At 29.7% G+C, this 12,612-nt stretch overlaps 1 protein-coding gene across 1 annotated transcript; it reads right to left on the minus strand.

Annotated features, from left to right (window-relative positions):
* Positions 1 to 1,165: 1,165 nt before the first annotated feature.
* On the minus strand, positions 1,166 to 8,679 carry LOC113548080 (chromobox protein homolog 2-like). Its single transcript, XM_026948748.1, has 6 exons — positions 7,857 to 8,679; positions 5,009 to 5,052; positions 4,880 to 4,945; positions 4,713 to 4,770; positions 4,474 to 4,648; positions 1,166 to 4,151 (listed from the first exon to the last, which is right to left on the minus strand). Exons 1-6 carry the CDS (start codon positions 7,908 to 7,910, stop codon positions 3,298 to 3,300), a joined length of 1,251 nt encoding a protein of 416 aa, XP_026804549.1. The 5' UTR covers positions 7,911 to 8,679; the 3' UTR covers positions 1,166 to 3,297.
* Positions 8,680 to 12,612: the final 3,933 nt, after the last annotated feature.

The following is a 12,612-nucleotide window of genomic DNA, read 5'->3' on the forward strand; positions in this document are numbered from 1 at the left end:
TAAATCCATATCACATAAACTGATGACCCGTTTATTATATTTTCTAATTAAAACTAAATAAAAAAAAAAGCTTTAAATTCAAAATTTTTATAAGTTATATTAATTTATAATAGCTGAACATCACAATATTATATTACTATATTCACATTAAATATAAGCAATAGTATCTATTATTCCTCTTCCAGAAATTGTTTGTACCTTAACCTAAAGGTAAGCAATTTTGACCTATACACAGATTAATAGACTGGATCACATTAAAAACATTACACTCCTCAATTTCATAATATACCCATTTATATTACTTGATACTTCGTCAGTTTTTGTTACACAGCTTTTCAATTTGATCAAGTTTTCCAATATGCTTCTTCCCTCTCATTATCTATATTGCTTACACCAGTTTAATGCTTTTTATATCTTAAAATTAAAACTAACTGCTATAGTGGCATTGACATTTTTAAAATGTGGTTGGACAATTTCAAAAATATTCAATTTGGGTAGAAGGGATGGTAAAAATATAGTTACTCTTAATAAAGTCATGTTTATGAGGTTTAACATGTTAATAGGTTAACATTTTTCAAAACAGAAATTGGCCATGGACTTGTTGGCTTGGTGCTACTGCAGTACTAGATCTTGAATTTTGAGGATCCCTGAGCAATAAAAAATATTGAGCCCCTTAAAAAAATGTCATTCAAGTACTTATTTTTATTAAAAATAAATTTATTCTTGGAATAACCAGTATTTCACAGTTATGATCAGCATTGTATAGCTCGCACACACAGATATCAAATTGCTTTGTCAGTAGTAAAAATACAATACATAGTTAAGTGTAAGTGAAATAAATAAAATTTTAATTTATAATGTTAAATTTTTACTATTTTGTTCTGTTAAGTAGAACATTTTGAAATTGGAACTCAAACATGAGTTAGATATTTTAATATTTGATTTAACTGGTTAATATACTAAAGCATGAATAAATTACCTAGCTTTTAATTTTTTAATATTCATACATAATAAAACAAATACAAAAAAAATGATGTATTGTATTTTAAATACAACATTTTTTTTATATCTTGAACACAAATGAGAATATTTGGACATCATTACAGAACTTCAACATTCTATTTTTATTCATAACCAGATGTTAAAAAAAAAAAAAACGAAAAAATTATTTAAACATCCTTGACATTTATTACAAAGGCACATATAACTATAGTAAAACTCCTACAATGTAAATATTGCAACACAAAATATGCCACTTATAATATCGTGTCCTGTAATTAATAGTTTTGCATCAAAATTCACAATAATTAATAACAATAAAACGTTACATTTTCATAGAAAAAACAATACATTCATTTCAATTAGAAAAGACCGGCCATGACTAGAGAGATGAGTATAAAATAGAGAATAGCATTATAACGCATTAGTTTCGGTTTTTATGGGAATTTCGTATACAGTTAATAATAGTTAAGATATTGAACAAATAAAAATTAAGGTTTAAAACAAACCACAATATGCCTTACATATGATGATAAAAGGTAGTTGGACACAATATTTTTTTCCATGTGAAAACTTAAACGAAACAAAGCATATATTTAATTTTTAAGAACATTTACGTAAATCAACCAGTGATACAATTACGTAAATTGTTATTTAAAACTTAACTAAAATAATCAAATAAACACAATAATTATAAATTAACTGTTGTATGTTAGAGCTTAATTTACTATTAATTTGTTAAGGAAATGTACCGCTCTCCCATGAAACAATAAAAAAAAAATTAACAAAGTAATAGTACGGCACAATCCTTAAACCAAATAAAAAACTACTTTGTATTTTTTTTTGAATATCGGGTGCTAAAAATCATAGTGAAATTAACGTGCAATCATAATTATAATAATAAAAATAATATAAATAATAATGTTAAAAAAATGTTGGGTAAAATAATAAATTAATAAGTGTAAAGAGGAAAAGCAATGAAGAGAAACATAGTTTAAACAACAAATAACACTTATAAATAATTATAAATATTAAACTAGAAGAAAATATAATGTACAAGAAATTAATTTTAATATTTTTTTTTTTTTAATTTTTAATTAATTTATGTTTTATTCATTCCTATTTTTTTTTCTATTAGTTTTCAGATTATTGGAAATAAATTTGATTCCCCTATACCATTTTAGAAGAACAATTTAGACTATAATATTTATTTAACTTGAATTTTTAACAATTGTTATAGCTGTTTACACTTTAAATTAAGCCTGGAATATATAATTTTGTATTGCTATCAGCAAATATAATATTATAGTATGTATATAAAACAAAATTCAAGACAAACTAGAGATCATTTGGGTTCGATAAAATTGTTTCTGTGAACTCACTATTAGAGGAAATCAATAACACATATGTTGAGTTAATATACAATAATAAAATTAAAACTTAAAAAATATGATGTACATAATTAAATAATCGCATAATCCATTATTATAAAATCAAGTGGTTCATTATAATATTAATTATTATTAGGTAATCTATAAATACTGTTATATTTCAAATTGACTCTTAGAATATATTAGGGAAGAATGTTGGGCATTGTTTGTACTTATTTTTAAGCACATAAGTCCGATCTTAATTGCTCATTTAAATATAAAATTAACATTCAATGTATTATTTGGTAAAAATATTGTAACAAGATTTGATTGAAAGATATTAATACTATAAGGGAAAAAAACTTGAAATGTGAATTTGTTTAGCTATATAGCTCACAAAAATCAATTTGAAGAATTTTCTATACTTACTATACAGGGTGACGTATAGGCTTGAATAAATCACTGATATAAATTTTGGTTGTCCAAATGGAAGACCTATAAATTCTGCCAAGAACAATTAATGATAAAACATTTAATTGCAGAAGTACAAAAATGTTTACATGAGAAAATATTTGCAATTAACTTCATGTCAGAACATTGAGTGAGCAAAATACAAAATATTTGAATCACTTAAATTACAAAATTAAAGAATATCTCATATTATGAGATGATAACACAGCTTAAAAAATCATCTAAACATATAACCTCTCATTGTTTCAAAATTTATATATTATTCAGTGCTTGAAACACAGCTTCATCAATCACCCTGTATATATATATATATATAAAGTTTTAAAAATATATTTATATTTTACTAATAACTGTTATAACTAACTATTTATTAGCCATAAAGAAAAATATTGCTCCTACTATATTATATCTAACACCATAGGATTATTATTTAAATAAAATCTCAACATAAATTTCATTAAATTCTAGTTTCAACACTAGACTTAAAAAAACCTTTTTCTGTTTTACATTCTCTTATTGTCACAGTGTTCAAATTAACTGTAACATCAGTAATAAAAACATTATCTACAACTGGATTACGCGCAAGCCAATATTCGGGACCAGGGTTCGCCAGTATCGTCTTGTACTGTAAACGTTGAGTAGGAGTTTCAGCAACAGATGCTGTATCAAGTACCTGATGTTGACCTCCAGCCCCTTGAGTGACAGCAGTTGCAGCATCCTCCTGTGGCCTAGCTGGCTCGCCAGATGTTCGGGAACTGATGGGTGCTGCTGCAGCTAAAGTATCTCTTGACTTTACACTTGTTGGAGTACTTTGAAGAATAGCCGTCAGGGTCAAATGTTGATTTTCAGGTGCCGGAGAAATTTGATTTGTCAAAACTACAGGAACCGCATGTTCTGACGTTTTTCTTTTAGGAGTTCTACCACCATCTTGAGTAGCTACTACTGAAGGCAAACTATTGGTGTTTTGGATATTGGTGGGAGATTGTAATTTGGGCACTTTAGAATCTGTCACAGGTGGACTAGTAGTTATAGTTACACCAACTTTACCAGATTCTTTAGACAAAACCTCTGCTTTGCGTTTAACTTTATGAGGTTTAGGTAAAGGTGGAGGTGATTTGGAAGACTGCTTGGGTGTAGATGGTACTAGAAGTGAAGGTGCAGGTTTCACCACCGGAGATAATTTTTCTTCTTCTCGTGTATCATTAACTTCTATGACTGGTGTCTTTTTTTCTTCGCTTATCTTTTCTTCTTTCACTTCGACCTTTACAGCTGCATTTAACTTTGGCATTTCTGCCAATGAATCATCATCAACTGTAAAAAAATGAAATTAGAAAATCTGTTTTTGAACAAATAAACAATAACATTTTTGATAATACATATTATGTTATTTAATAAAATTATTAATTTTTATTTGATTACATCTGAACTATTTTTGATATTTGCACCACAATAAACCAAAGTTAATAAAAGATTTGAAAAAAATATATTTCTTTTTACGAAGTAATTCATTGATTTATTAATTATAAACTAAACTAAATCAAATAAAGTATAAAAAATAAAAAAATACATGATCCACAAATACTATAATATGTATTTATATCATAAAAGCATATTAAGGACATTTAAAATGTACTTGTTTTATCTTCTTCGGTGTCATCATCATGTCTGGGCAATAAAGGTGCACCATTAGTAGACTCTGGGCACACTTCAGTTTCGTCTTGGCTGTTATAGTCAGGTACATCACCATCGGCAGTTTCATCTTCATAGTCACTTCGGGTAGGTTCTGTAGTGGGTGTTTCTATGTGTGCCTAGAATTTGCCCAAGTATAAAAATTTAAGCATGCAATCCTATTTTTTTTTTTTAATAACTTACACTTTGTGTTTTTCTTTTAGGGCCTCGTTTATGAGAATTATTATCTGTACGTGTTTGACTAAAAATAAAATATATAGATAATAGGTAGGTAAAAATAATTATATACATTTAAGGAATCAAGAGTACTTTCATAGAATTATATTATAGATAAATGATAGAATAAATACCTTTGTTCAAAAATATCAATAAGTCTGGTGTCAATAATATTTTCTTCAGGTTCCCAAGTGTTGTGCCTAAATATATTTAAAATGGATATTAGTATCAAAATTAAATAATTTTATATTTATATAACATACTTAGGTCCCCATCCTTTCCATTTTACATGATATTCAACTCTGCCCTAAAAAAATTAATAATTATTAATACAAATGACAATAAACTTTATGAACCTACTTAATTATAAATTTAATTTAACTTTTATTCAAATTTTTAAACGAGAATACTTTTGAGAACATATTTTTAATGAAAGGGTAAGCATCGTAAATTAATTTAAATTAAAATCTTTTGTAGTGAATTTTAGCAAGTTTTTTCACTATTTTTAAATTTATGTCTTTATGGAGTGCTGCATTTGTTATATACCACAAAGCACTTTGGATAAATCTTAAGGTGATTAATTAAAAAGCTTGATAGGGTGAATATTTGTGGGTTTAACATGGTAAGCTGAAGTAGATGAAGGCAAAAGTTAAGTTAATTTCATCTTTGTTTAGTGTAATTTGTCAAAATTAAGAGATTGTTACGCCCGCATTTATTGTCTGTTGTACAAGTGCATAAAATAACAAATGTATGGTCAGCAGTTTGCTTTTAGCTTTGTTAGCTTTAATTTTATAGTGAATCAATCTATTATGAGACTTAATGATCAGAACTTTTTTTGTGTTTGATTGTAAGATTTTAACGATAACTCAATTTTTTATTGAGTTTAGTATAAATAAATTTAGTTTCGAAATGCTCATAAATCACTTAAAATGGAAATATCCTAAAAAACTTACATACAAACACAGAAAAAGTTTCATAATTAGATTTGATTCACCTTATGTCTTATATTAAAGCTAATAAGTTAAATATAATAATTGTTGAGCGTAGATTTGCCATGTTTCGCACTTGTAAGACAACCAATGGGGGTGAAATATCCTCTTAACCTTGTATTCATTGTAAATCCACAGTATGCCTGATACCTAAATATAAATAAAATTATAATTGAAATAAAAAAATATCAAACATGATATTTTATCAAAAACACTGTATTGAATTTAAAAAACATATTAACTACTAAATATTAAGCTAATGATAAAAAAAATTAATAAAACTTATAGGTAGTGTTATTAGAAAACATTAAAGATTTATAACAGATACTTATTATCATTTTAGGGTATTAACATAGGTACTAACCAATATTTTCCCTCCATTTATATCAAATTCAATATTTCTAACATCCCCTTAAAATATGATATGAGGAATATTGAAAAATAAATATCTAAAATCTATATAACATATCAGTATTAGAACAGTAAACAAAAACATTTTGAATTCTTTCAAAATCAAGAATACCCTAAGATTTTGTATTTACTAACTTTACAGCAGCTTGAGACTAAGTTTAAAAAAAACTATTTTAAAATAGTGAAAGTTGAGTTTCAAGTTTTATAATAATATATTATGCTAGTAGAGTCCTAATTTTTATAATATATTAATCGAGTCCTATTATAATAATATATGCTAATTGAGTCCCAAATTTTATGATATATACTCGAATATATGTTAGTTGTCTTAAATTTTAAAATTCAGTAAAACCTCATTTATTCGGACTTTGCTTAATCCGGGCAGCTGTAAGTATGTCTTAATATGTAATTATATTTTACATTTTGATATTAATATAAATTAAAATTAAAAAAAATAAGATGGAAGTTATAGTTATATATATGCATTTTATAATGATTTTGTTAGATCTAACTTTGCATTGAATTATATCTTGTATAATATTATATTTAATACAATTTTTTTAAATTTATAATTTAAGATTTTTGGATATTTTGTTTAATCAGGACTTTCATTAATTCGAACAACCTAGAGCTCTAATTAGTCCAGTTTATTGAGATTCTACTGTATATACTAGTTGAGTCCCAATTTTTAAAATAATATAAACAAAAAAAATATAATCCTATTGTATTATAATAATTATAATATTTACTACTAGGTGTACTAAATCTTAACAAGTAAAAATAATATTTGAAAATTGTTAAAAAACAAAATGTTTAAATTAGGTAGGAGGCTACTTATATAAAATTATAAAGTGCAATTACAGAAGTACAGAAAACAATTTTTTAATGATACCTATATTTATAATAAAAATGTTGATAATCCTAAATTACTGTTCTTTACTATATTGTAGTGAATACATACTTAAGTGAGAAGGACAGAACAGTTATAGTCAACATCTATAACAGAACTACTCTTTGTTATAGGTAGTTAAGTTTTTATCCCTGAAACTCAATTGTTATTGTCAGTTTTTTCTGTGGTTCAATAGTATGTTTTTTTAGTTAATACTTAAATGGTACTTAACATTTTCAGAATTAAGAATATAAATATTTTAGAAAAGATCAAATTCAAAATTGGTCAAATATTCACTATCTCAATTATCATGGTTTACTTTCTAAAATAGATAATATTAGATGGGTATAATATATACCTGTTGTATGTGTATAGAAGTACAATATCAAGTTATAAAAATGATTTTTTGAATATCAAATCCAATGACCATTAGCAAAACATTACAGAAGTATTGTTATAAACCACAAGTATTTTATATGGACTACCTACAATTCTAGTATTCGACCCAGTTAACTTTTACAACAAAACAATCCAAGACAAGACAACAATAGATAAATGACATTGTATATAAAAGGTATACCTAAAATGGGTTTACAACATTACTGATATGATCTGATGTCACTCAAATGGGTTACCTAAAGATCATCAGATACGAGTGATGGGCGAATCATGACCAAGGAAGTAGATTAGTGCTGTATAGAAGTTTGAAAAAAATAAAGTGTAAAAAAAGGGCGCGCAGGTCGTTATCAAAAGTTGGTGGGTAGGTAGGTCGTGAAGGCGAGACATGTCTCCCGCGTAGATGAAGGACGAGGTAAGACTTACCTTCCTGACACGCTTCTTCATGAGCTTTTCAGCCGCGTACACTCGGTCGCCCATTGGTGAAGATTATAGTGCACACGACAAAATCGAGAAACAGCAAAAATTACGTGGGACGACGGACACGCGCGACGACGACGACGGTCGCGATAAACGGTAAACGACGACGACGGCGGTGGCGGCGACAGCAGCAAGTTGACGAACGACCTCCTCCTGACGACGATAGGCAACGGTCAACAGCGGCGGCAAAGTTAAGAGTTCAGTAATAATCATAAAAAAAAATTAAATAAATAAAAACGAAATTTTAAAATTAAAAAGAACTCTACATGTGTACACTTATAAGATTAAATAAATAACAATTAAACGATGTTCACGGACGGCGAAATACCGTACACGGCGGACGGTTCATAGCAATTATTCTGTTTCGACATGAAAAATAATAATAAGTAATAACATGTAAACACAACAAATATTTACGTCGCACGCACACGCACGCGAATCACAACGTAAAATGCGGTGTGACCAACCGTATCCGGTGTGTGCCGCGGCCACCACGTTTCGAAACCGGAAAAGAAAATAAAAAATATGTTTTTCAACACGCACGTCAAGTCGGCAACGATAGCAGTGTTGCTGTATTCTATAATTCTATATTTCTATGCCTTACTGTTGGATGTACGCTACGCGGGAGACGGTTAACGCAATAACGCGATATTGTGTATTATATCGATGCTCCGTTGTTGAAATACTGGAAACGTTCGTGTTTGCGATTAAAGCGACACGCCGACGATGATCGGATGGATCACTACTGACGTCGTCGTAGACCGTTCTGGGCGGTGCTGTTTCTAATATGTTTTCTATGTCGCCGCGTATCTATCGGCTTGTCGGCGAGGCGGCGGGTGGACGGACAGTGCCAAGGAGATCGCGACGGATATTCGCGCGAATCCGACACAAACTGGTTTTTGCAACACGCCCGTCGCGGCGCCGGCAATATATTTTTATAATGTTATACCTACTTAATATTATATTATTGTTGTTGTGTACTTGCGTCCCGCTATCGGTTTAACGAGGGGGGATTAGCCCCCTCTTCAAATTTAAACCAAGTCCTTGCAAAAAAAAAACTTTCGTGTCATGAGTTCAATATGTAGTAATAAATTACTATACACATTATTACATTATAATGTATAGATAATATAGGATGATATGGTATATATTATTATAGTTTATAATACATTATTACTTATTAGTTATTTGTATTTTGGATGTAAATATTAATAATATTTTAAATTATTTCAATTTTTGCAGTATTACAGTGAGATATACGGGCCTACGGTATTGGTTCTTTTCTTGTAAGTTGAGTTTAAAAAAATAAAACGTACAGAAAGTCTACAATATCACAAAATAAATTCAATGATCTAACAAGTCATATACTCATATACCTAAAAAGCTATATACTTATAGAGCTTTTATAATATTGGTAGGTAATATAAATATAAAATTATCGAAATTATTGGCTAAGATTAGTGTGTACAGTTATAAAAAATGTTACATGTCCTTATCGTGTAGAATCAAAAAAATTAATTTCTACTTTTTAAAGATTTAGGGCGTTGATTGACTTATTTTAAGCTTTGATTTCACAAGACTCGCTGTAACTACAACGCGTATGCATATTAAAGGGTTGTGTGGCCTTTCGTCTTATTTTGAACTTTGATCTTCTAGGACAGTGGTTCCCAATTAGCATTGAGCCACGGACCCCTAGCTAAAACTTAAATTGGACGGGGGACCACTCCTATTTGTAATTACTTACTTTTCAATTTTATTTAATTATATCATTAATTGTCGACCTTTTTCGCGATAATGGAGTTTATCTATCTATCTATTTATTAATAATACCTGGAATTTCAAACCACTACGTGTTTAATAATTCCACTAAAATAAAATAAAAATATCACTTCAGTACTACATAACCACGGACCCCCTAACATCAACACGCGGACCACCAATTGGGAACCACTGTTCTAGGACTAACACCCGTGTAAGTATGTAACTTAAAATAATATACTTTAGTCATGTCCCTGTCGATCTAGCTAGGGCTTCAGGACCTAGAGTCTAGGCGACGCTGTACCTAACCGTAAGCAGTGGTGGATCCAAGGGAGGGGTAAAAGGGTAAATACCCCCCCTTGAGCTTATTATATTTAAATTTTATAAATTTATAAAAGTATAAAAATGTTGTCATTGATACCAGTTTTTAAGAATAAATTCTAAATGGTGAACATTAATAAGTAATTAATGTTTATATTAATAAGTATGTTATTAAGTAGGTATGAATAGTATCTGATGTTCCGCCCCTGACCGTAAGTTCGTAAACAGTAAACATATACCTATTTATGTCGTCGTTATGCGTCATAATTTGTTAATTTATAATACAAATATAATATATTAGTGCAGTAGGCTGCACAGTGCACAGTATTTTGGCTGTTGCACCGTTGAGACTACTAACCGCACTAGGTCTTAGGTGCACGCGCGCATCGTCGTCGCTGCAGCAAGCCTCGTGGCGTACAAGTCTGTAACGAGAGCAGCTGCAGATGTGTTTTAGTTTTTCGGCGCTCATACAATACAATAATACAATGCACGTACGTACGCATAATAATAATATTATAAACCTTCCCTCTGATACCGGTTAGTTAAGACGGTCGCTGGCGGTGAAGGGTCGTCATTCGGTAGGGACTGAAAAGGACAGATGAAACGCTCGGAGCGCGCGCGCGTGCATAAGATATCATCGTGCTTCTCGTAGGTTAATAATTTAGGTATTCCAGGAGGCACCTACCGCCACCATCGTCGTCGTTACCAATCCGTCTAGAAGGGCACGTTCTAAACACTGCAGCAGCAGTAAGGGAGTACGTATATAGGTACCTACTCACACGCGTTCTGCACAGAGGTATACCTATATAATAATATATTTATACATATAATATGGGTACGACGAGTGTATGACAATAGTAAGACGTTTTGCCATTGTGTTCCTGGGCTCCCCTCTTAACCAATTCACCACCCCTCGAACGATTTTGGCGTATTAAACGCGCAAACCAAACCGGATTTAATTTTAACGACTGTTTTGCGTGCTACGACAATCGGGCGCCGCCGTTATTCATCATAATATTATATAATATAATACATCATATCATATAAGTAAAAAACTGCATTATAATGCATGTTATATCATTCTAGATTTCTAGACGATAAACGTCATAGACTAATAGATCGTAATAGGGTAAAATAATCTAGCATTATATATCAATATAGGTAAGTAGATAATATTATTATTATTGTACATGTGGTGATAATATTGAATTATAGGGACCAACCACCCGTGGTTTATGTAATATTATTATGGTTTTTTCAATGCTGCGACTGGTGTGAACAGCGTCCGGGCCGAAGGCAGCCGTACCGGCGCGGCCAGACAAAATGCAAGCTGTTCACGTGCCGGAACATCTGCCGCTCTGCCCGGTGTCTAATCAACTGTTGTTGCGACGGCCGGACGGACACCCAATGAAATTTCATCGCTAACTAATGCGGCGACGTCGGTCAGCAGGACGTCCGTAAAATAATAACAAGAATATATGATGTGAGAACATTAAAAAAATTGTCTTCTTGAGACTAAAGATGTATAGTGTGTAGCCATGTAGAGGGTGAGTGGCGATAACAATAATATAATATAAGGTTGTACATAGCACACGAATCAACACTGCGCAGAGCAATTATACAATGTATATACATAATATAATAATAATAATAATTATTATTATAATTGGTATTCTATATAAACGTTAAACGCCTTTTGTTTTTTTATTCTACATACTCAGCTCATTTACTTTACTTATACCGACCTCGCTTTTATTTATTTATTCCATACAAACATAATTCACTAATATCCCTATATATAACTATTAATTACTGCACATACGGGAGAAACGATAATGAAGAACGATCGATAGTTTATATTGGTATTATACCAGCCATCATCAGTAGCAGAGATTTATAAAGATTGTATTTATAGCACTTAAAAAGTATAAATATGCATTATCATTTTTCCTTGAATAGGCATCATGAAAAACTGCGTCAAAAATATGTAATTAGAATGAAATACACGATGCACATAAAAAGACACGTGTGCATCTTAAAAGAAATGTTATTCTGTTACGTTTTCTCTACTCGTTGTTTTTTTCAAATAATTTTCAATTACACATAAGTAATATTAGTATTTAGTATCATCATAAACAAAGTTAAAAACTTATAATTTGTTTTACAGAAAATTAAATATAATTATACATTATATGATTAGGTACATATAAATTATAATCACATAAACCGTGATTTAAATAATATTATTTATGATCTTATTAATAGATTGCACCTATATAATAATAAAGAAGGCCAATTTTTTATAAATTTAATAAGTTATTAGTCAAAAATTCATTAAATGTCATTTTTGAATAATCAAACCCCCCCCCCCGAACTACCCTTATTATACTTATATTATACTTATACGATTCCAATGAGCATACCTAAATCATATAAATTAAATAATGATAAATGATAATCCAACGAAAAAACAATAAAGATATATAGTCTTAAAGTTCAAGTTTTAAAGAATTTAAATAAAAATATGTACTTTTCTATAATAACTATAATGTTTATTGAAGAGTAGGTCAGTTTTAAGTTAAGTTATGCAGTGTTATGCTTTGATAAGTTTAATTATAATAAT

Source organism: Rhopalosiphum maidis, chromosome 1 (assembly GCF_003676215.2).
Source record: "Rhopalosiphum maidis isolate BTI-1 chromosome 1, ASM367621v3, whole genome shotgun sequence".
NCBI lineage: Eukaryota > Metazoa > Arthropoda > Insecta > Hemiptera > Aphididae > Rhopalosiphum > Rhopalosiphum maidis.

What these genes read in the sequence shown, in the direction of transcription:
- LOC113548080 (XM_026948748.1), bottom strand. Translation starts at nt 7,910, where the DNA reads ATGGGCGACCGAGTGTACGCGGCTGAAAAGCTCATGAAGAAGCGTGTC. An exon ending in TGAAGAAGCGTGTCAGGAAG is followed by an intron (nt 5,053 to 7,856) that starts GTAAGTCTTACC and finishes TAATTTTTTTAG; the next exon opens with GGCAGAGTTGAATATCATGT. An exon ending in CACCGAAGAAGATAAAACAA is followed by an intron (nt 4,152 to 4,473) that starts GTACATTTTAAA and finishes ATTTTTTTACAG; the next exon opens with TTGATGATGATTCATTGGCA.